Source organism: Scardinius erythrophthalmus (assembly GCF_964197995.2).
Source record: "Scardinius erythrophthalmus genome assembly, chromosome: 16".
NCBI lineage: Eukaryota > Metazoa > Chordata > Actinopteri > Cypriniformes > Leuciscidae > Scardinius > Scardinius erythrophthalmus.
In genome coordinates, this window is record NC_138236.1 from 6,013,007 (window position 1) to 6,039,015 (window position 26,009).

General features: G+C 38.2%; 1 protein-coding gene across 1 annotated transcript; it reads right to left on the minus strand.

The window, feature by feature from the left end:
• Positions 1–1,063: 1,063 nt before the first annotated feature.
• Positions 1,064–24,373, minus strand: smg5 (SMG5 nonsense mediated mRNA decay factor). The gene is made up of 22 exons (XM_081389188.1): positions 23,979–24,373; positions 22,767–22,865; positions 22,421–22,544; positions 22,167–22,323; positions 20,386–20,475; positions 20,203–20,292; positions 19,961–20,039; positions 19,630–19,755; positions 17,531–17,599; positions 17,214–17,425; positions 16,450–16,587; positions 15,307–16,152; positions 14,996–15,165; positions 14,831–14,906; positions 14,558–14,733; positions 13,615–13,773; positions 9,102–9,161; positions 8,814–8,973; positions 4,334–4,424; positions 4,164–4,238; positions 3,910–4,048; positions 1,064–2,163 (listed from the first exon to the last, which is right to left on the minus strand). The coding sequence occupies exons 1-22, from the start codon at positions 24,041–24,043 to the stop codon at positions 2,080–2,082; spliced, it is 3,285 nt and encodes a 1,094-aa protein (XP_081245314.1). The 5' UTR covers positions 24,044–24,373; the 3' UTR covers positions 1,064–2,079.
• Positions 24,374–26,009: the final 1,636 nt, after the last annotated feature.

A 26,009-nucleotide genomic window follows, 5' to 3' on the forward strand; every position in this document is an offset into this window, starting at 1 on the left:
ATAATCGAACGGAGACCTACTTAGACCAAATAGATACTGGAAAGAGAAGGAACAGGCTAGCATGTTTGTTGCTTGCCATGAATATAGAAATCCCTTGATTTTATTGGATATAGCATCCAATTAAAATTTTAAAGCATTAGATACATAATTTGTTTTTTTCTATCTATAGTGAGAACTGAAAATGTATCAATAATTATGAACGTTTTGTCTCAAACTATAGCTATAGCCCCCACTTAGTTTAGGACTAATTAATCAGGATTCATCCTGCAAACATATTACAAATTCTAGCAGTTTTTATTTTTATTGAAATTTTCACTTAACATTTATTGCCAGAAGATAATTCAAATAAAATAAATGCAAAATATATTTCCTATAATACACAACGATTAAAAATTTCATGGTCAGTAAGATATTTTAATTATGTTTATTAAGTGACAAAGACAATTATGCTACAAAATAATTATATTTCAAAGAAATGCTGTATTTTTGAGCATTCATTTTTTTAAGAATACAAAAGAATTCTCTAATTTTCCAGCAAAATATCAAAATACTCTAATCAAAACTGATAATAAAAAAATGGAGTCTCTGGAATAAATGACACGTTAAAAGTGCTCTAAGTGATGTTGGGTGACGTCACTTCTTGTTGACGTTTAAAGTATTGTCAAACCAAACGGAGGCTAGCTAGACCCTCCCTCCTCCTCATCCGCGCACTAACCCCCCAAACCCCACCCCCAAATCTTCGTTGTCGGTTATTGGCTGGAACTGTTTGTTACATTTCGTGGTGCGGGTTAGACCCGTTTGTTTTTCTTGCCGTTTGTGGAGCCTGTGGTGTCGGCAGAGACCGCGTTTTTTTTACAGTTTGTTCAGGGGACAGGCATCTAGCGGATAGTGAGGAGATGTTTGCTGTACGTGAGAAAAAATGTTTTGGCCTAAAAAACGCTTAGAGTACCTTTCAAATATATTTAAATAGAAATATGTTATTTTAAAATGTAACAATATTTCAATTATTTTTTATAGATTTGAACGACGATGCATTTGAAAAGCACGACAGGGACAAAACAGAGCATTTTTAAATGAAATCTTTTATTGTTTAATGCACTGCCTCACACATACACTGGATTCCTTTGCGATGTGCAATATGGGACAATTACTATGAGAATGTGATGGCGAATGGCTGCGACTAGATTTGCGGAGTAGTAATCTCATGTTTAGAGTCGAGCAGAAACACTTCCACATCTGTAAGCAGAGAATCAGATGTTTGTAACTCTGAGCCGTTTCTTTATGCCATAACAGAAAGAAACATCTCGACACCCAACCTCATTCCTGTGTGTTCAGCACAGCATATAAAGGCAATAATACGACATACAAAAATAAAATCAAAGCAACCATTTGCCAGACTTCCTGCTCATACACAGATAACACAATACATTAAATCACAAAGTTACACCGCAAAAAAAAAAAAAAAAAAAAAACTGGTGGGGAAAGCCACGTTAGAAAGAACAAATCATCAAAAAGAAGTGTACACCCTATACCCTGAATCCTTCGTGACCCTAGGAACCACGGGTAAACGCTAGACGGTGTTCACCGCTCCAGTCAAAAACACACATCCACGTGGCAGTGCAACCCCCATGACTGTAGCGAAAAGACGGAAATAAAAAGTCATCCAAAAACATTGTTCTATACATTTCAATTTATGGGTTTGTTTTTGACATATATGCACATGAATGTTTGTTCTCTCTCAAAACATATACACTCATTTCATCGGCAGATATGCCTGGTTATAGCGCACCAGGGGCACTTAAACGCAGTTATTTCACCCTGTAGCTTTTAATCCTCCTGTGTCGGGGTCGAGGATGCGCCGTTTTCGTTTAAAGCCCCTGTGCATCTGACTTCTCTTTTCTCCGAACACTTCCTGCACCCTCCCTTCCTTACAAACCTCCATCTTTTGAGTATTTTTTCCCCTGGAGACACAGATACAGATAAAGTTGGAGAGAGAGAGAGTGAGAGATTGAGAGAGAGGGGGAGTGAGTGTGCGATCAGCTGAATGCCAAGCCGACCCCTTGCGTCCCACGCCGTCTCTCAGCCGATCTCTTTCCACTGCCGGTAGAACTCGGTGATGTTCTTCAGCTCCATGCCCGCCGCTGCCACCGCCTGGATAGACACCTACAGCCGGATCAATGGAAAAACTGTGTAAACACACCATTGCATCACACAAACGGACACTATAGCCGCTTTCCGACCGGAGGAACCTTTTCACAGTTCTTAGAACTATTGGCTAAAGTACCCGGATGTCGGCGTGTTCGCACCGCAGGAACTAGGAACGATTTTAGTTCTAGGAACTCCATTTGGAGGAACTAATTTAGGTCCTACTTCGGAGTAGGGTCTAAACCAGCACTATAGGAACTACCCGTGACGTTAGTGTATGCTGATAACCGAACGCACGCGGAACACCAGCAGCCGCCATTTTTAAAACAGCTAGAATGGAAACACACAGATTTAGCCTATATATTTACTCCATAAACTAACTATACAAACATGGAAAAAGGTGATAGATGGGTCTCTAAACCTTTATGCTGAAGAGAAAATCCAACGCAACTTTGAGGGGAGTCGGGGACCAAGTCAAACATGATTATGTATTTCTGCCCAGCTAGCAACACTGGACATCAACCACACGGCATAGGCTAATAACCTTTTTTTCATATACTGTCTACTTTCTATAACAGTTCTATCTAATAAGATATTAAACAGTACTGTTAGACAGATCGCTAACTAATAAACACAGAGAATGCGAGCATTGTTTGCTCTGGCGTTCTCAGCACCGCCAAAATAAAGGTCCGTCGCGCCGTCAAAATAAAAGTCACTGTGCTTGCGTCACTCCCTTAGCCCGCCTACCAGTTCCTATGGCCACTTGGCCAGTGCGAACGCAAACAGCAAAACCGAGTTTGGGGGAGAGTAGTTCTTAGAACTGTTTAGAAGTGGACAGTTCCTAGAACTAAGTTCCTGTAACTACTTGGTCGGAAAGCGGCTTATGACAATAACCCCAACGGTTCTTACAGAGAAACATCTGGATGATTCTACTCGGTCTGGGTGGCATGACAGTGTTGGGGAGTAACTAAGTAAAAGATGTGATGCTACGAAATAGCGTAGGTTTCCATTTAAGAGATTAGAGAATACTAAGATGTTTCTACTAAGAATACAACAAGTCAAATTCTAGAAATTCGGACAAAATTACTGCAGTCTAATTAAAAATATTTATTTAATTTGAATAAAAAAAAAAAACTTAAAAAAACTGGTTTGAATGAATGATTCAATGACTGACTTATAAAGACTTGTTTCATTACCGGATGATTCAGCATTTTAAATGGATCCCTTGAATGAATGATTTGACGACAAACACATTTTTTAACAGTCGCTTGTCGTCACCTACTGGTGTGACAATGTAAATGATACAATCTTCATTTGAAGCATTTCAAAAGGTGATTTGCTCTATTTTAATCGCCACCAAAGATATCAGTGTTTATATCTGAACTATAAACTTTTATCCCAGTGCTTCTGTGATTATTTGAATTACTGTATCACAGAAATAATGAGACTGTGTGGTTGAAAGGACTGTTAGTGAAGCTCTTTCGCATATAAACATGACAACTGCTCTCTCTAGCTCAGCGGCAGCACCAAAGCAGATTGATATGTTTCGTGTGATCGTACTTGTCAAAGGTTTAATAGACACAGGCGAAATGTTGTCATTTAGGAATAATATCACTAAACGGGTGTTTGAATCGAGCTCGCGATCTTTAAATGATTAATCGTGCAGCTCTACTACAATCTAATACTGTTATAAAGTTTTGGTTAAACTGCCAACCAATACCACACTATAAAAGCCTATTTGGAGTCTTCTAATGGACAACTGACCTTCATGGGAGCTGATCTTTCAGTCAGCTCCTCCAATGAGTGTCCTGTTAAAATGGTCACCATGCCAGCGGTGTCTTCATCTCCACTGCTCTGAGATCCCGTCAGCTGACGACAGCTGTCCACCATCTTATACAGGTGCCTGCCAACAGAACAATCAATGCAGCGATGCTGTCTGCAGAAAACCCTACAGGGCTTCACGACTGCATTTAAAATCACTTTGCTCTGAAACAAGAAGTGAAGATGCCAGGGCTTACCAGGCCTCTATGTCCTGTCGTTTTAATTTGTCCCTCTCAAAGCTTCTTCCCGACTCTTTTTGACAGCGGATGTACCTGTTGCATAGTAAGTAAGAATAAATGCTCAGCATTGACTGAGCTCTACAGGTCTGCAGTCTGGAACAAACAGAGCTACAATCCTCAAGATGTACCTGTTCCCTTTCCGAAACTCTGTCTCAAGGAACCGGATGCCATCTCTCGCTCCAGAGTTCTCTTTCTTCAGCATATCCAGACCATCAATCACTGCAAGAGATCAGAAATCTCAGTCAGGCAATTTGCAAAAACATATATTGACTGATCATTCCTGACGGTTAACAACTTCTGTGCAAAATGCCCATTTAAGATTACTTTACATTACATATGAGGTGCCAAACTGGAGAAGTCTCGATCTTAAATCATTCAAAGTGTAGTCATAAGCCGCTTTCCGACCGGAGGAACCTTTTCACAGTTCTTAGAACTATTGGCTATAGTACCCGGATGTCGGCGTGTTCGCACCGCAGGAACTAGGAACGATTTTAGTTCTAGGAACTCCATTTGTAGGAACTAATTTAGGTCCTACTTCAGAGTAGGGTCTAAACCAGCACTATTGAGAGTGAGGAGTTGTCGTCACGGTATAGAGCCCCTCCCCTCGATCCGCCATGTTGGCAGGATTCCAGCGGCAAAACATCATTGTTTACGTGTGCTGTTAACTCGGTAGTAGAGGAGGTTTTCGCAATTCCGCACTGTTTTACCATGCCTGGAAGTAAAAACTGCTCCAGTGTTTGTCACAAGAAGCCAAGCGCCGACATTAGGCATTTCTCAATAGCAAGTACGCAAAGTTCGGACTTCAATGTCAAGTGCAGCTCAGGAGAATGACTCCCGAGGACGCGCGTCACTCAGCTCGCTCTGCTACTCCGGTTATCTCACTCTGTATGTACATTTTAGGCAACAATAAAACGAAATATGTTATAAAACACTACACTGCCTCTTTTCGTTTTCATTTAAAGAAATCTTAAACATTACACAAATGTGGTTCAGGCAACGCATATTTATTATATTCACTACATGTAACGTTAGCATATTTATAACAAAACTTTTTTTTTTTTAATTGTTATATTTAAATTGTTCTTTCCGTTTAAATTTTAAAAATATTAAACTTATTAATATGGTTCAGGCAATATATAATGTGCATTTGTACTCTGATCATCACTGTAATAAAAAAAATAAATAATAAAAAAACTAAACCCTGTCTCTTTTTGTTGAATTTCAGTTTTATCAATAATAGCCATTATAAAAGTAAGTAGCCTATAAGTAAAAAGTACAAGAAGCTATACAATAAGAAATAAAGCAAACGATTCAGTCAAACATACAAAGTCAGCGCTCTAGTCTAATATTACAACAACGGTAAAGTTAAATAGCCTAAATATAAAGTTATGAAATTTCACTTAGCCCTCAGTTTGGCCAGGGAACAAGATTCACAAGACCAAAGATCGCCCGTTAGGTCAACACAAGACGAATTATATGTTATCTTCTCTAAATACCGCTGTTTTGCGCTTGGTGTGAGCTTGTTCCTGTAAGGTCCCTTTTCTTTCGCTTTATCTTTTTGCATTGCTTTACTTTCTTCCTTTTCTTTTTCGTATTCGTAGATCAGTCTGTGTCCCGCTGAAATAATAAATAGCCTAATAATAATAGCCTAATAAATGCGCAAAAATGAAAGAGCTCTGGAATGTTTAGTCGCGCTTCTGTGTAGTTCTGAAGGCGTTGCCCCTGGCAACCGATAGCGTCTCCTTCCATCATGGCCGACAGGCTCAGACCCCGCCCAAATCAACCCAAGTCGGCACGTGACTCCTCACTCTCAATAGGAACTACCCGTGACGTTAGTGTACGCTGATTGACCGAACGCACGCAGAACACCAGCACCCGCCATTTTTAAAACAGCTAGAATGTAAACACACAGATTATAGCCTATATATTTACTCCATAAACTAACTATACAAACATAGAAAACAGTGATAGATGGGTCTCTAAACCTTAAATGCTGAAGAGAAAATCCAACGCAACTTTGAGGGGACCAAGTCAAACATGATTATGTAAGCTAATAACCTTTTTTCATATACTGTCTACTTTCTATAACAGTTCTATCTAATAAGATATTAAACAGTACTGTTAGACAGATCGCTAACTAATAAACACAGCGAATGCGAGCATTGTTTGCTCTGGCGTTCTCAGCGCCGCCAAAATAAAGGTCCGTCGCGCCGTCAAAATAAAAGTCACCGTGCTTGCGTCACTCCCTTAGCCCGCCTACCAGTTCCTATGGCCACTTGGCCAGTGCGAACGCAAACAGCAAAACCGAGTTTGGGGGAGAGTAGTTCTTAGAACTGTTTAGAAGTGGACAGTTCCTAGAACTAAGTTCCTAGAACTACTTGGTCGGAAAGCGGCTATAATAGAAAAAAAAAAAAAAAAATAGTGTAAAAACTGTTAGGCAATTAAAAATATTTGCACATAAAATCAGAAGGCTGCCATTCAGATGCTAAGGCTCCCACTCTTTTTTACCAATAAATCTCCTTTTACATGTCATTTTCCATTTCTAGGCTGAATAAGAATTGTTTAAAATCATTTTGAGTCACACTAACATGCTAATGAATCATTCAGAATGATTTCATAAATCGCTTCGAATTACTAAAAAAGAATGTTTCGCCCATTTCAGGCTTCACTATGGTTTACAGACTAGTTTGTGCAGTCATTTTAGCAATGTATATATACTGTTACAGAATTTGTATTAATAAACATGAATTAGCTTTATATTTTTATATTTCAGATTTTTGTATTTTTAGTACTTCAAACTTATTTTAGTTAGTTCTAAAAGCAACAAAGTTTCATAATTTTTCCAATTAGAAAATCATTTCTAGTTTTTCATCAAATATTTAAAATATCATCTTTTTTCCTGAGTAAACGATGGATTCTAACTTCTGTTTATATGCTGTCCTGTTCCGCTCTCCAGGCTAAAAAAAAAGCGACTGAATTAAACAGAAACTTTTTGAACATTACTAAAAATGAGTGAAGGGTTAAGCTGTGCTATTGTTGGCTGCCACAACAACATCAATAAACTGAAGAGATTCCTGGAAAGTACCGGATTGTTCCGAATATAAGACGACCCTGAACATAAGACAACCGCCCCACACACACACGCACACACACACACGCACCCTTCTTTTCAAGATGTACCTTTTTGAATACCAAATCTTTATTGCTTTAGAAAATGCTTTATTTGAAAATATTTTTTTCATATTGAAATTTTTCATTTTTGTATTTAAAGTAGGCCTATTGTAAAAACTGGTAAATCATCTGATCCAGGGGATATGAAAAGACAGCAGTTTCTCCTTAAAGTGTCGGAGGGCAAGCGCTAATCCATTACGCTGCATTAAAGTGGCCGCTTCAAAGATATTGACAGGCAAGTGCATCAGTATGTAGCCGAAATAAGAAATGAGGTCCTCGCTGGTGCGTATGTTCAGCTCTTTGGCGATCTCCAGTCTCTTTTTGTTGGCATTTTTAAGACTGTCTTTTTGGGTTTGCCATCCTCTAACATTACACTCTGACACACCGTATTTCTTGGCTGCTTAATGAGAGTTGTTTGATGACTCCGCTGCATTTATCAGTTCTGGGGGAAACACTAGTTTTACTCATATTTGGCGCTCCCTATTGTTGCGGGTGTATCAAAGAATATAAGACGACCCCATTTTTTCAGATGTATTTCTAAGAAAAAAAACATTGTCTTATATTCTGAACAATACGGTAAGTGTTTTGAGCACCAGCAAATCTGAAAAGAATGTCCGTATACGGCGCCATGTGCCTTGGATTTAATGCCAAAGAATGAAAAGAGAAAATATGCAGCATTTAAAAGGGTGTTTCACCCAAAAAACGAAAATTGTCATTTACTCACCCTCAAGTTGTTCCAAATCTGTATGAGTTTCTTTCTTTTGCTGAACACAAAAGAAGATATTTTGAAGAAAGTTGGTAACCAAACAGTTGACGGTAACCATTGACTTCCATAGTAGGAAAAGGTCAAAGGCTACTATCAACTGTCAAACTTTCTTCAAAATATCTTCTTTTGTGTTCAACAGAAGAAAGAATATGTGCACTGTTATAATTCTAAGGACAAACCCCCCTAAACTTCACCCGATCGGGAGCTGGATGAAGCATATGAGCACCCATCTGTTTTCAATGTAGCTAACTTCGGGCAGCTTCATGTCATCTACGCACTTATTAAACTTTGACGGGTGAGGCACTGGCAAAAGATGGTCAATGCAACATTGTAAAGTGATGGCACTATGGAGCCATGTGCTTTTTGAAACAATTTTAACAGCTTTAACGTTACATTATCAGCTCTGAAAATATACTAATTGGACTAGAAACACCAGAGACCGGAAATGTAAAGGATATTTACGCCATGAGTCGGGCGAGACTTCTGCATTCAGGAAAAAGATGGATAAATATTTTATTTTAGCTTTATTAAAATGACTGAAAATGATTTCTAACCGTTTTAGTTAACGGAGTAATTAGATGTATTCATTTCCGTGACATTTCCAGGCTATGTCCAGATTTCCCACATCTGGAAACTCTCATTTGGAGATGGGAGGAGACTCGTGGACTGACCTGTGCGAGGGATGATGATGATGAAGCAGCCGCTGGCAGCCAGCTGTCTGAGCAGCCCCAGGTGCTGGCAGAGAACAGCGGTATCTGGCACCAGATAAGGAGACATGGAGGACTGGGCTTTGGGCTGCTGCAGACTGCCCTCCAGCTGAGAGACCTCCAACTGCAGAGAGAGAGAGAGACAAGGAAATGGTTCATTACTGCTTCAATTAATTGAGTACATTTGGATAAATGCTGTGAAGACGACGTGGATTAATGAAAGTTAAAAATAAACCCAACAGCTGGTCTGACCTGTAGGCGCAGCTGGGCCATATCTCTCATGAGCCGGTTTCTGCGAGCTTCCTCCTCCGCCTGTGGATGAGATGAGGCAAGGTCAATATCACCTCTGTGTAACCTCAAAATATTACTCAGATGTGAAAAAGCAGCTAAATATATTTTTACCCTTAAAGAGCAGTATACAGTAAATAGACAGGAAAACACAAACTCAAAAACAGTGGTGATTTGGGCACGATTCTTTATTATTATTTTTTAAAGAATAACTTTAAAGTGCACTTAAAGAGATTAATGGTTAAACCACAGATAAATGTAACCTTACAATACTGGGAAGTAAAATACAAAAAGGGCACCTTGAAGTTTCACACATTTCAACTCTAAGGTAATATTGTAAGAGTGAGGGAAAATATAAGGACAGAGAGATAAGTATTAAATATAAACTACAAGCATTGGATCTTTTGTCAATTTTAAGATGGCTTTGGAGATTACATTTATTTGCATAACATGCCCTTATTGTGCCAATGAAGTTTAGTCATGCTCCTGCTTCAGATTTATGTTATACCATGAATATTTCTTGTCTTTAGTTTATTGTGTACACTACCATTCAAAACACTTGACACTGACAGCAGAGGTTGATCCTTAAAAAGGGAAATTTTTACAGTCAATATTATTGTCTGTGACCATAAATGTCTTACAGACCGAAATATCTATTATGAAAAATGCAGGACCAATAATATGGGCCAAAATGAATGGATAAACTACTGCTGCTATCCTACAACATTTTAAAACCCTCCATATATTCCGTGTTCATCTTTGGATCTGTGACATTTTACAGATTCAAACACTGAATTTTGAAAAGGCTTCATGATTCATGTTTACAAATTCCCATGATTCCACTAACCTTACCTCAATGTCATGTGATGGTTTCAGAGAGGAACTAAGATTATCTGACACGTAGTGTTAATTTCGTCAGCTTTTTTTTTATTTAGTCTTAGTCCTGTGTCAAATGTTCCTTTGAGTTTATTTTTTTTCATATTTAGTCAACCTTATGTTTTTTTTTTAGCCAAGTTTTAGTCGACTAAATGTCTGGCCATTTTAGTCAGTGAAAAGTAGTGCTGCATAATGGTTAAATTGATAATTATGATTATTTTGCTGAAAAATATAATCTCAAATTTTTTTGTCATTTAAGTAATGTATTTTTAAATTTCATCAGAATTATTGCACTCTTTCACATAAGCACAAATCAACAAAAGTCAACTCGTATGCATGGTTTGCCAGATTGCAAAGATTAAGTAAAACACCTGACAGAAAATGTAGGCTATCCTTTTAAGAGAGGAAAGTTCTGATTGGGGGATTTAAGCTCGTGATCAGTAGCGGCTCGTGACCATAAATTTAGGTAGGGCAGTTTATTAGGGTCTTGGCGCTTGTTTATGATAAACATTTTTTATTAGCTTTATATTCTAATCGCTGAACACACGCATAACACTTTTGGCAGAAGTTGAGTTATTCAGCCTGGAGGGTGGTTGATTGAGTAATATTGATTGACAGGCTTTAAAGTATGCATGACACATGCATAGATTTGCCTTAAAGGGGTCATATGTTGCGTTTACATATCTTCCTTTTTCTTTATTGTGTTTGTGCGCGTATAAGATCTGCTAAGTTACAAAGCTCAAAGTCTCCTATAAAAAAGATTTATTCTATTTAAAAGAGAAGGCAGATTCAGACCTAGCTAAAACACCTAGATCGAGTTCTCCCTCGCAGACCTACGTCACTCTGTGGTAATATCTGCATAATGCCACCCAAATGCGTACGTACGCATAAGAAAAAAGGCGTGACTTCAGTGGTCAGTAGTGTTGTCGCCACCATGTTGTGGAGATGCTGTGTTTCTCTATATGAAAGCAAAAGCAGCACTTTATTCGGCCTTCCGACAGTGGAGGCAATTATGAATCAGTGGTTAAGATTTATTTACAACACTGTTCCAGGACAGTACAACCCAAATGTTCTTGAGTGTGAAGCGCATTTTACGGAGGACTGCATCCTGAACCTGGGAGAGTACAAGGCCGGCTGTGCACTAAGGCTATTTTCTAAAAAATAAGGCAATTCTAAACTTGCTAGGGTAATCTGGCGCTGCTCAATCAGAGCCTGTAAGTATGCTTTATAATTTGTTAAAGTTTTATTTGCTGACTGTTCAAGTTAAGTGCAGTGTAGAGTAACACATATTGTTTGTCATTCTTCCGATCAAACGTGCAGAGATGGATTTGTTCACAAACATAGTATCCTCTGTTCTCCACTCTAATTGGAAAACTTTTGGTGAAAAGATAACAAACATGGATGTAGTGTTCCTTTCAAGCAGAACTGAAGCAGCCTGCACTTTCAAACTGGTGGTGTTTGTGACGTTCAGCTGAGCCGCGGCTTGTGTACTGTAAATACATACGAGTGTCAGGTTCTGAACGATTGGTTTGGTCATCTGCATTTTCAGAATCTGACTCTGGCTCGAACTGATATGATAAAACTGACAACATTATTAACTGTATTTATAATCGCTTTGGAAGCTGAAGCTTGCGATAATGGTAAGGGGGCGTTACATTTCCGACAAACGCATGAGGTGTTCGACCAATCACAACGCACTGGGTCAGCGGGCCAATCAGAGAACACTACGCTTTTCAGAAGGAGGGGCTTTGTGGAAATCGACGCGTTTTAGAAAGACTGGGCATGAATAGCAACAATAATGTACAGTATGTGAAAAATATTATATTTTTTGAACATTAAAGCATGTTTGCGACATTTTTTTGTCCTACTTTTGTTTCTTGAAGAACACAAACTTTCTTCTTTGTTAATGTGCAATGTGAACTGAACGCTGATCTGCATTTAAAACCCTGGTCAAAGACTCATGCGTCATCACTACGACACACCCCTTGCGGAATTGGTCCTGCCTTTTGTTCACACAGGGCGCGTTCTGGGACTGATACCAGCAATGTTATTAGGTCCCCATCCTGGGATCGATCCTGGGACGAGTTTGCGTTCACACAGAAGGCACTCTAGCAATTCTATGGAATCAACGCTTTATGTGAAAGGGGCTTTATACACACATAGCTGAAGCGGATTATTATCGTCTTGGTCTGGAGCGGGGTTTTACGCAAGCTAACGTGAAAATAATTGGGGCAGTCTGAAATCTGAGCTGCAGTTCCATTTTTCACAACAGATTTACACTGGAAAATTGTGGAGCACTGTAGAGCTGGGGAGGGCTCTGAGACGGGAAGTCCCGCTTAATATAATAATAGACCCCTGCCGAAGCCATGCGTTAAATTTTAATATATCCTGCTCACTTTGCGACTTAAAGTGGTCTAGAAAATCAAAAAAATATTTGTTGCAGAATGCTGAACACATATATAAATTTATTAATGATGTAACTTATGTTTTGGATGAATATACAGACAAGCCACGGCTGCTCGTGACATCTGGCAACCGCAAGCATGAAAGCGCGTAGTAGAGGCTTGAACAGCAGTTTGTAATATTTTTCCCCCCGACATAAATAGAGTTTTTTTGTAGTTTACTTTTTAACTAAATTTTAGTCTTGTCTTTTTTCGTCAATGATATTGCATGTTATTATAGATACACAGTTATCGTTTAATGACCTTGGTGTCTTCTTGTCATTGTCTCTTCTTAGTCATGAAAAAAAAAAAGGTCGTTGATGAACATTTTATCGTCATAATTTTCGTTAATGAAATTAACACTACTGACACGTGACAATGACGAAAAATTCTGATGTGTTTAGATGTAGGTCAGATATCAGATGCATATTGCCAATCGGAAAATAACAGATCTCATATTTATGCTTTGCTGTTTACACAGAGAGATGACTGAAGGGACAAATAAATAAAACTGGAATTGAATTAAAACTTGCAAACTAAAACCAACAAAAGAGTCTTCTTAAAATAATGCAGGACTCTCAAACTCTGAGCTGGGTTTACAGCAGGGACAGAGAGTTCACACTGACTGCATTGGTCATGATTTAGTGGCGTCTTATGAGAGACCTGCGCTGTTGACTATAGCCTTATTCCATGAATGCCTGGCAGTCTATGACATGCTTTTCATTCGCAGACCCTGAAGGTTTTAATGAAATTGTACCAGAAAGGGCCGCCTCTTCACCGGCACAGCAAGGTGGCACTTCAAGCATCATTTGTTCTACCCGTAAGGGCTGCATGGTTGCTTGGCAACATAAGGCTCTCAAGCAAAAGCTCACAAATGTGGTGAGGTTTTATGAAAAAGCCTTGTTTTCTTTACCGCAGACATGTCTGTGTAGACCCTATCATTTAGAGGCACTTTCCATGACTATTTTGGCATGTATTTAAATGCTACAGCTACTGAAATGACCAAACGAGCCAATGCACCGAATACACAAAAGAAGTCAGTTGAGTTACTGTTTTAAGAGAAAATAGTTTCTAGTGCAAATTGAAGCAAATCTATTATTGCTAAACTAATACTTTGGCTTATTTTTTCTTCCATTACAATTAAATATAATGTCTTTTACCATACGGAACTGGGCCTTGGCCTGCTGAATCAGATTCTCCTGCTCTGATTGGCTGATGCTGGTGAAGATGCCCGCCTCTGGGTTGAAGTGCAACACGTTGCCTTGGAGACTTGTGAGGAAGTGACCAAAGCTGCGAATGCAGCACACGCGCACCACACACTGGACAGCACAGAGAAAACAAGACATAAAGAGAAAAAGCAAAAACCATGAATGATAATTGCACTTATGTAATTTAATGAAATCCTCTGCACACTAATTAGCTGGAACCAGCTACTTGACTTTCCCTGAACAATACATTATGAAACTCAAGTAGGGATGAGTGAGAATCCTAAGAAATGTAATGATTCCAACTGTTTTAATAGTACTTTTGAAAGCACTAAATAATTCATCCCTATATATGTGTGTATATATATATATATATATATATATATATATATATATATATATATATATATATATATATATAAATTATTTGGTGCTTTCAAATATACTACTAACACATTTGGAATCATTACATTTGTTAACAATGTTGGAAACAGTTGTGCTGCTTAATATTTTATCTATAACCGGTGATACTGCTGAAAAAAGAACAGCATTTATTTAAAATATTTTGTAACAATATACACTACTGTTCAAAAGTTTGGGGTCAGAAATGTGTTTGCTAAATAAGTCTCTTATGCTCACCAAGGCTGCATTTATTTGCACAATTTAAAGTCTTAAAATTAAGTACTAGGCTTCTTTAAGATAAAAAAAAAAAAAAAAAAAACAGGAACCTGGTAGCATTGGTAACCTGGTAAAACCAGTTTTCCACAGTTTTACTAAATGAACACAAGGAAAAGTTTATATCCTATATGAAATATCATTTGAATATATGAAGAATGCAATTGACGACGCAAACAAATTGTAAAAATAATTCCAAATAAAGAGGTAAGTGTGATGTTACCTCATCCAGAGGGGTAAGTGGGGGTCTCTGGTTAGTGAAGTCCAGGCGTCGATGGGCTACGCTGAGGGCAGGAAGGTGGCGGAGGGCCAGATCCTCGGGCAACAGCAGTGTCTGGACCAAACCAGGCTGCTCACACTCATTCAGGAGTTCTGTTACATCCTTATTCAGACCTAAATCTGCATCAGAACGAGAGAAAAAGATTGCATTATGAGGGAAATTAAAGGATATGTTTACTTTAATACAAAAAATTATAATAATAATGACTTCTCTCACCAGTTTCTAATATCTTGCTGCCCTCAGGAAGCAGATTAAGCAGCACTGAGAGTCTGTTCCACAAGCTCTGAGAACTCTGTTTGAGAAAAAAGACCAACATGTATACAAAAGTGTAGCGAAGCAACAACACCAACAAAAAACCGATTGTGCGGTTTTCACATGTACCTGGGCGCACATGAGGATGATATCAGTGTTCGTCCTCAGCCAATCCAAAAAGACCTTCACCACCTGGATGAGACCCTGATTGGTCAGAATCTCCAGTCGCTCAGAAAGGGTTTTCTCACTGGGAAGCGACTGGTTGCTGTGAACACTGCCCTCAGAATCAGAGTCAGGATCTGTAAACAACAAATCAAATAATCTTAGTTTTTATGAGTATGGACTAAATCTGCTCAAGCTCAAAAGTGTAATGTATATAAAAAGGTTAAAAGTTAAATTAATTGCAGAAAACTAAAATGACTTCTCTGTATGCAATATACCTTTTTCGTTGGTTCCATTAGCGATCTCTGGACTCATGTGCTTCAGTGTTTCTCCAGTAGGAGGTGTGGCTTCTTGTTTTGGGGCGGGGTTTGAGTCTGGGGTGGGGTTAGTGGCAGCGGCAGGGCGGAGCAGAACATTGCTGAAGGTGGGGGCGAGCCGGAAGCAGCGTTTCGCCTGAAAGAGCTGAGAGGACATGGCCTGCAGGTTACTGCTGATGCTGGCATCATTAGACACTAAAGGGCCGTTGGTTACTGGAGGGGTCGAGTTTTCCTCTCTAGATGGTTGCGGCTGCTCGTTTTCCTCTTGTTGCGGTTGTTGTGGCGCATTCTCTGCATCCTCCATGTCTTCCAGGTCCGAACGAGATTCCTGACTGTTCATGTCGGAATCCGTCTCGACGTCAAAAGCAGTGCCGCCCTCCTCCTCCTCTGAACCACTTTCGAAGCTGCCATCCTCTGCCAGTGGTCCCTTCCGCCCTTCCCTTCCTAAAGAGTTTATCTGGACCCTAGTGGCTCCCAGACCGTCGACCGGACCGCCGCCTTCCTCGTCCTCTTCTTCATCACTCTCAAATCCCTCGCTCAGGTCGCTCTCGTCCTCCTTGTGAGCGCAGCGTCTGCGGCGAAGCATGGAGAGTCGTGAGAACTTCCGCTTCTGTTTTTGCTTCTCCTCAGCTGATCTCTTCTTCTCCAGGCTTTTCTTGATCCCCACTGTACTTCCGTTCCCCTTAGTCACATCTTCCTCATTCTCCTTGTCCTCCTCTTCGTCATCCTCCTCTTCCAGGGAGCCGTTCTGAAGGGTCTTCTCCTCTGAGAGAGCAGCACCACTGTGATCTCTGGCTTCAGCGTCATCTACGAACAAATGCATCACATTGGGAAGGTTAGTTTTAAGTTTGAACAATCACATAGCAGGAAAACAAAGACAAAAGCTTTTCCAAATCCTAGAGAGCTGCCTAACTAGACAGCATTTTAAGGCATCATAGGTGCTTTATTACAAAAAATAGATGCCAACATTATGGTGCTTTCTAAGATACCTACTTCTCACTAAAATCTAAGGCAGCACCGCATATTTTCTTCTGGCAGATTACGAAAGTACCCATAAGAACCTTACAATCCGAAAGACACATAGAAGCAAAGAAGTACCCATACCAGTGTTATCAGTGCGCAGGGGTGGGACGTCACTCTCTCCCTCCTCCAGTTCAGCTTGCAGTCGAATGTTGACATGATTGACCAAATGGGAGAACAGAGCCAATGTGAAAGCGATGGAGGCGCTGTACTGCTTTGAAGCTAGAATTGAATTAGAGTTGACAGATGAGTTTGTACTTCATTTGCGAGAAAATTTAAATAACAACTGTGGTTTTAATGCTTTCAACGGTGCCCTAACAGCCATTAAATCAACAGAGTTTGGATGGATGGATGGAAATCACAATTCTCTGATCATTTTTCATGACCAAAGAAACCTGAAATGTTATATATTATATAAAACCGAAAATATAAAAACTAAAATCGAACTCAAAATATTAATAAATATTATAAAAGTATATAAATAGCACCTATGTAAAAATATAAATATGCAGACATGACAGTTCACAACAGGGAAAAAAAATATCTCATGGCATGTGGTGACTGGTTTGGGCAAAAAGTTATGATGGCTTTTTACAAAGTTGTATCTGATAAAGCTGCAGTAATACCAGGAAATTGTGCTTTTTGCATGATGTATCAGAATAGGCCTGAAGCAACACACATCTGCCATTTCACTGAATAAAAATAAATAGTTTGAAGCCAGCACTATTTTTAGGTTGGTGAAGCAGTATCTGTCTGCTTATTGAATGCAAATTAATGACAAAATGACATGGCGTAAAATGAGCAGCAGATGTTGAACATCATGATCAATCCTTTCAGTCCCAACTTACCCCCTCTCTTCAGGCTGTGCACCACCATAAGGCAAGTCACCACCATCTTGAATATGAGGCTGTCAGGAAGCACAGAACAGAGCGAGTCGTGCTCTTCCTCCTCCTCGCTGGCTGACTGGCTGCCGTGAGCAGGAAGGGGCAGGTAGAACAGCACCAGGTTAAAGTCTTCCAGCACGGACTGGCACAGTGACGTCAGCTCCGTCTCCATCAGACTGAAGAGGTGACAGGTTATTAGTAAACTTGATCTCAAATTCAATCTTGTACCTTTCAGGGGAGGGATAGGGATTTTATATAATTAAACGGGTTGATGCTCTCACCTGTTCTTGGGCTGCAACAGGCTCTGCAAATACATGAAGCTCACCAGCAGTCTTTTGATGTCTTTTGACCTGAAGCGAGAATAACCAAATTAATGTGACTGCTGCTTGCCAATTCTAGTCTCCACCATGAGGCTACGTAGAACATTTTGTGTGTTTTCCAGAGGCCTGTTGCATGAAGCCAGGTTCAGTTGCCCAGGAGTGCATTTCCCAAAAGCATCGTTAGCCAATTACGATAATCAGCTCGGCATAAGTTCAACAAATTGGTGTTTCCCGAAACCATAGTTCCAACGAATGTCCGTAATTTATAGCAAAAAACATTTTTTAATGCATTTATATCATTTGTTTGTTCTCAAACGGATTCATTAAAATAAGTTATTACTCCACCACCTGCATGACATCATTAACCAATGTGGTCAAAAGACAAATTTGCGACAATATGGTTTCGGGAAATAGTCGTGACAAGCTTGTTGATTTCTTCACCGATGCATCATACGAAGGTAGTTCAGCAGTGAGTTACGACATTGTACGGGAAACGCACCCCAGGTAAGTTTGAGATTTGTTGAAGAAAAAAAGTTTTTCTGGCTCAAGAAGGTGGATTGGTTTTTAGCGGTGTTCATTGCCATGCTAACTTATGCTACACAGCTAATGTGCTTCGGAGGGTTAAAGATCGCAAGCCAAAACTGGACCAATCAGCTGTGAGCAAAGTGACACATATCTGATGCATTAAAGCCACTCCCCCTGTATCTCTTGCTTCAAATTAAAGCAGTTCATAGTGAATTTTTTTGTTGTTGTTGTTGACAAAATTGCCCTTTTGCCACTGATAAATACTAATATTTTATATTATATGAATTATAATTATTTATAATTCATATAGTCAAATAATTATTATATGAATTGACAATTAATATTAAACGTTGCATTTAAATTAATATACATATATACATATGTAAATAAAAGCTTTAATATATAATGCTTTTAAAATTACTAAGCTAACTTGTTTTCTTTTGAGCTCTTTGTGAACCTATTTAATTATTATTTAAAATTCAGCTGATTCACTTGCATTGATATAGTCAGACATTTCTCATATTTTTACTGCAGCAGCAGTGTTTATTCATGTAAAGCCATGTAAATGCATTTAAATTCATGATCATTTTTCATAAATATCTCTTAATCTTCAGCAGAGAAGTGAATTGCACGGCTCTCTTGCGAGAAGTGAATTAAACTGACACTCCCCATGTTCCACGTGATTGGCTGTACGTGTGACACTTTCAGGTTAATCACAAACTCTGGATCAAACCTGAGTTGACAGAGAATGTTTATACTGAGCATTCTGAGCCTGCTGAACCAGGATGGATTTGTATGGTTTAGTCAACTCTAAGCCTACTCTGAAACTCAGGGTTTGTTCAGCTAGCTTCACGCAACAGGCCACAGGTCATTGCTGAGAGCTTTGTAGAGCATTGTTAGGTGGTTGTTTACTGAACTCACCCCCAAGTCTCTATTCTGGCCTCTAGATATGGATCAGAGGTGTTTTACAGAAACTTTCAATCTTAATTCATTCATTTATTTACTAAAATAATGCACGGTGTTACTGTGCATCAGTGCACGCTCCATGGTTCTCAAACAGAGCCTAACCAAACTTCCAAGGGGGCCTACAGAACGACTTAAAATCAGCAATTCATTTAGATTTGTTTTGTACATTATTTCAGTCTTAAACATGCTATTTTTATACTTTACACACCAATCTTGGTAAGATCCTTAATACATTTTAAATACATTTTCGCCTCAGTTCTTGAAACTTCGACAATCAAAAAAAAAATGATTGTAGTCAATTTATTTACTATATTGACACTCCCAGTTTCTGGTAAAAGAAAAAAGTTTGAAGACAAGCAGCTTTGTCATAATTAAAGCAGAAACACTGGTAGAAATATTATAGCATATATGAGGGGCCTTTGAATATTGTGTTGAACAATGGGAGGCAAGTCAAAATGTTTGAGAACCACTGATTTATGTTACAGGAACACACTGAACACAATGGACACATTTTCAGAAAAATTCCTTCATCCTGTCTTTTATATGTATACAAAAGAGAGGGAACACACCTCTGGCGTGATGGTGAAAGTTTCTTCATCTCTTGTTTCTTCACCTGGTGGTACATCTTGGCAGCCTTGTCAAACAGACGCTTTAAATTCCCATAAGCGCCATCGAAGGGCGTCTCTGACTGAATGCTGTTCAACGGGAAAAACCAGTTTGTCAAGTTCATGCAGGGTTATCAGATTCTTGGAACGCTAATCATATTAAACTACAATTTAAAAGGAATGTAACAGTCCTTCACATTCCTCTTTATTATTACTGTGCTGTTGCTGCAATTTTCATTTAATGTCATGTTTTACTTTATATGCATTAACATGATTCGGTTCTCAGAAGCCTTACCAGCGCAAGTAGTAGTAAGTAGCCTCCACATTATAAAATTTACTTCCAGCAAGCGTACCCAACTGATTAAACGGCATGCCTGTAAAAGACAACAATTGCATTTCCCCAATGCAATAATGTGAAATGAAATAATAACAATGAATACCATTAATGTGAATTAAAATTCACTGTTTAACAGAGAAAATCATAAAAAGCATGCTCTCCTGTGCCAGGAAAATGTGTTGGTGAGAGGACTCGCTCACCGGCGTGAGGTGCGACAGACAGGGCCTGGTGATAAAAGCGCTCCGCCAGCTGCTCTGCTTCCACTCCCGCCAGTTCGTTTTGGTACCGCGCTTCATAAACATCAAACGTGAACATGAGATCGCACTGCAAGACAGAGCTTTCCAAGGCTGATTTGAAGAAATATCAAGTGAGAACACACTTACCAAGATCTCCCAAGTACACAAGACATCTGTGACAAGCCATCTGGGCCCACTCCATCTCTTTAGGGGTGGCTGAGACTGGTTTCTTACGACCTGTGGTCATTGAGCACAGAAAGGTTCATTCAGCAAACGCTAACACTGGGTAGTATGACAGGCTATAATGTGAGATACAATAGATTTTGCTACACAGTATTCCCAAACTTTTTGACCACTGAACTTTTCCATGACTTCAAGTGTGATGACTAAATAATATTTTAGTAACAAAAGGACATTTAGGGATAGTTCACTCAAAAATTAAAATACTGTCATAATTTACTCACCCTCAAGTTGTTCCAAACCTGTATAAATTTCTTTGTTCCCCTGAACACAGGAAGATATTTTGAAGAAAGTTTGTAACCAGGCCGCTTTGGGGCACCATTGACTTTCATAGTAGGAAAAAAAATATTGGTGCCCCAGAACTGTTCAGTTTCCCGCATTCTTCAAAATATCTTCCTTTGTGTTCAACAGAACAAAGAAATTCATACAGGTTTGGAACAACATGAGGGTGAGTAAATGATGACAGAATTTTCATTTATGGGAATTTTCAATTTCCAGCCAATTATATATTTTAAAGCTGATAACTACAGTCAGATATTCAAAATTCCATACTTTTCCAGGCTCAAATTTCCAAACCTCTCAGTAGATTTTTTTAGATCATATTGAACAAATGATTCATACAGCATATATTATTTTCAGCATTATATATGCCATATAGTACAGTCATCTGTAAATACTTTTTTAACTGGTCATCTTGAAGTGATAACATGCACTTATATGATGAGAAGAAACCTAAAACGCTTTATAACCTTTATATATATTCACCTCTTGACACATCAGTTTGATACTGTAAATGTGGTTAGATGTTGCACGATCACCAAACAGCAAAGCAGTCTGAGATGATCGTTTGCTCCTTTATCTATTGCTGGTTTGAATGGCACACATACATTTGTTTAATGAAGTCAAAAAAAGACTCACTTATGGTAAAGACAAACAGTTTTGAGTAATGAAAATGTACGATCATGCCATAAAAACACTCTGCTTATTTGATTATTTTTTAGAAATTCTTAATTTTATATTTTAGAAAACTTAATAAGGGCAATAGTCTGGAAACACAAAAAAATGTCCATACATATTCATACTTGGATATTGCTCAAATCAAATTCCATAGTTTTCCAATTTGTGTAGGAACCCTATAACTAGAACAATGTACATTCACTAAAAATCTAATTATTTTCCCGGACATATCCATGCATGGAAATCAAAATGTTTGACTTCCCTGAAATTTTCAAGTTCTCCATAATTGGGGAAAACTTTAATATATTGTTTATATTGTGGTAGACATATTTACAACATGAGGGCTAATAAATGATGACTTTGGGTTCCCAAAACTCCTGACCAGTAAATTTCCACAACTTTTTTTGTTATTACTTCATAAAGATAACACTCACAAAGAGCAATTACTAGCCAAATAAATAAAAGTACGAAGTTAAGAGAGAGAGAGAGAGAGAGAGAGAGAGAGAGAGAAATCACATTTACTATAGAAATATTTATTATAATATTATTGTTTTTTTAAATATCACTAATATAGTAACTATAATTAATATATATATTTTAATATTATTATTAGTATTATTATATTTAAATATATTTTAGACTTATTTTACATTTGTAATTCCTTGATATTCCCCAGTTTTCCATGACTGTGAGAACGCTGCCTTTAATATGCGTCTGGAAACATGTCTCACCGATGAGTGGGTCGGTGACGTGTGTCCAGTCGATGCAGTCCTGTAACTCCAGCTGATAGTGTGACTGGATATAGAGCAGCAGGTGTTGAAAAAAGCCCACCCCAGCGATCAGATGAGTCCTGTAGGCACACTCCAGAGCACTGCGGCTGTGAATATGCTGCAAACACAGTCAGGATTTCAGCCTGATGGCCAATACAACAGCAAAAAAAACTACTTTTAAATAATGAGACATGTGCAGTGTTACGTGACAGTACCTTCTTATTGGTCTTGATGACCTGAATGACCTCATAGTAGACTTTCCTCCAAAGAAGCTCTTCTGCCTTGCGTCCATAGTCCACAGGATGCAGGAACATCAGCTTTACACAAAGTTCCCGCAATCTGATTATAAAAAAACATATATATAAAATAATATATATATAACAAAAAAGCCCAGTAAAGTAAGTATATGGGAATGTTGATGAGTTATTAAGAGCTAATGTAACTGCATCCTAACCAGGTGACAAGCAATAAAAGCTCTCTTCCATGTAAACACAACCTTATCTGACCGATTATACTGCACTGTGCCTGGTTGGGTTGCAGAGAGAGTGAACTTGTGCTTACTTGTTCCTCAAGCTGATATTCTCAGGTTTGAAGACCTCCCTATACGACGACTTGCCGCTGATTATAATATCCAACTTGTGCACCGTTTCCACCACAGCCCTTCATGAAAACAGACCAGAAATGATGAACACTGTTATATACACCACAAACTCACAATATAATAAATCCCATTCAACACTTTCACAATAATAATAATTATAAAAAAATCACAATTATTGATTTATGATTTAGTTAAATCTATGGGGTTGAAATTCAAACAAATCAGTAATGGTTTGCATTATATGGAATAATTTCCCACGTGTTTTTTCTTTCACAAAGACGCATTATAGCAAATTAAAAACCTAAATTGTTTACTTACTAAAGATAAAAAGTATATTTTATCGCCATGGGACCAAAACATTGAATCTTCCGAATGTAAAAACCCACCTGAGCTTAACTGTTGCTTTACAAACAATCTTTTTGACAATAAAAATGTATTAGAAAAAAAAAAGTTCACTAAACATATTGTGAATGTAACTTAACATCAGAGCTATGTTTTTGATTTATTATGGTTAAGGTGTAAACACGGGCATTTGAACTAGAGCTTAAAGATTAATTTCAGCTGCTCCTAACCATAAAAAGCCTACTTTATCATATATGATCATCTTTCTAAGAGGTTTTATTGGGAGATATAGAGTGACAAGACAGATTTTACATGCATTTTTATAAGGAGTCTGTTATAAAAAAATAAAATAGTCATGCATTTACATAAAAAGCTTTCAGAATTTCATCTTTGGCCATTTAAAAAATAAAACCTGCAATAAACTGTTCCATTTAAAAAAGGGCTTTACAGGGTTAACAATCATTGCATAGTTCAGATGCTATAAGTATTCTATCTTCAATTCTCATATAATTCAGGCCTATCATTTTAATTACCCATATCTGTTATTTTATAGGAAATAAAAAGAGTATCTGTGGACATAGATCATAAAGTAAATTTAGATTTAATAGCTATAATTTCATGCCACACATGCCAAATAATATAAGATTTCCAGATGAGACATAATGGGCTGAGAATGACTATACGGCCTCTGTATTCAAGTGTCAATTGTCTCATTTAGCAGTTTAGCATTATCAATATATTTTCAAACACTTCTGAGCCCAAAAAACATCAAATACATAAAGAATTACTGAGATTTCCTGACAGAACCGGCCTGCTGTCAACGCTCTTACCTGTACAGCCGTTTAATATGAAGCACTTTGGCCTCTGGCTCGCTGTCCTGACCCGGTCCGCTCATCCTAGCAGTGATAGTGCGGCTGCTGGGGTCTGTTTTCGTGGATCTTGTACTGGTTCTGGTTCGTTCAGCTCTAGTTTAGCGTGCGGCTAACGTTAGCAGGCTAGCTAACTCACCTATTTCCCTCAAATTACAACTTAAAAACAAACGCTGTCGTTCCTGACCTCCCCCGTCACCGGCCGCGATACCCATCCGTTCGGAAGCCGGTGTGTGTGCTGGTGTCGGTTCGGGTCAGCTGTCACATTTTGAAGGGGTTGTGTTTGTGTTGTTGTTGCTCATCATTTCGAGTGTCGCTTCGCGAGCGGCCATTTTTTCCCCCTCCCACCGCACACAGTTCAGCGACCGCTGCAAGTATCGCGATAGTTGCAAGTAGCGCTCGGCTCTGCAGGCGGGATGATCAGCCACTGTTCCTAACAATGACCGTTAGTAGGCCTTCTCAGAAATGTACTATGATAGCCAGAATTCCTGCCAAAGTACTGTAGTACAGTTATTATTTATACTGTAAAATTATAATAACAGAGATTTTCTTCAAACTCTAAGAAGCTTGCAGAATTATTTTTATGTCGTTAACATATTTTAATAACAATATATATATATATTTTTCGCAATTAATACATTGGTATTTTGTCAGAAATATGTTCTGTACTTTGTTTCTTTGCATCTTTTCTCACTGTCTAAATCAATTGATCACCCAGAGATAAATCACCATGTATTCCATATTTGTAGCCTATAACATTTTTACAATTTACAATAGCCTAAATAATGGATTTGTGTAAAGGTACACTGTAATTAAATAAGATTTGTATGAATGGAAAGTGAAAGTCACACTCTAAAAAGTAATTCAGGAGACCTGTTACGACAACTCTGTAAGTTAAAAAATCTAATTTATTGTTTTAATTAAACCTTTTAAGTTGCAAACATTATTTCTTAGAGTTCTGTTGACATAATAATGTTGATCATTACAATAACTTAATGTCGTCTGTAACTTACACTAAAATTTCTGTTAATTGGCTTCTTTTTTTTTTTTGATAACTTCGGAAATTAGGCAGTGAATTTCTAGTTCCCAGCATGCTTTGCATATGACTGATAAGGAGAATAAATGTTGAAATGAAGTGTTAATTTGTTTGTTTTTAGTGAAGGGAAAGTCCTGTTAGTGTTTAATGCTGTTATGTTTGACATTTAAAAGAGTTTCTGTAATGTTGAAGTTTTGTGGTTACCATTGTGCTGAAGAGTAGATACATGAAGCGAAACACTATTGAATCTCAGCAATGACTGTGTTAATGCCAATGACTGCGCCTACAAGTATTCTTAGTTGTTCATAAAATAAGAATTTATTAAGAAGTTCATAAAGCTTATACATATAATTTAGTAAATAGGGTCAGTCCCACAAATTATCTGCAAGAATATGTCCAAAGTCATAGTTTCATAATGCAAAAATAATCTCATGTTCATTACAGTAATAAGAAATATACTTCTATATTATTTAAATGGTAAAGTTACCGGTATACATCATAGGAATTTGTTTGTGCTGCCTTAATTTCATCCCACACATTCTCATCAACCCCTCATCTCTGGACACGATTAGCAGGCAAACCATCTGGCATCACCTGGCAACTGCATTTGTGAATCATCAGCAGGGGGTTTTAACACGACACAGCAATCCTGAAATCACAAGCTTCCATCTTGTTTCCTTGATCCTTTATATCTTCTACTTTGACTGATAGCATTAGTAAAGATGGATTTTACCAGTTGAGTTGATGAAGACCATAAGAAGCTGTGAGTGGCATCAGTCATTTCAACTGAAACAACTTTATTTTTTCAGACAGACAGACAGACAGACAGACAGACAGACAGACAGACAGACAGACAGACAGACAGACAGACAGACAGATAGATAGATAGATAGAGACAGTAGACAGACAGATAGATAGATAGATAGATAGATAGATAGATAGATAGATAGACAGAT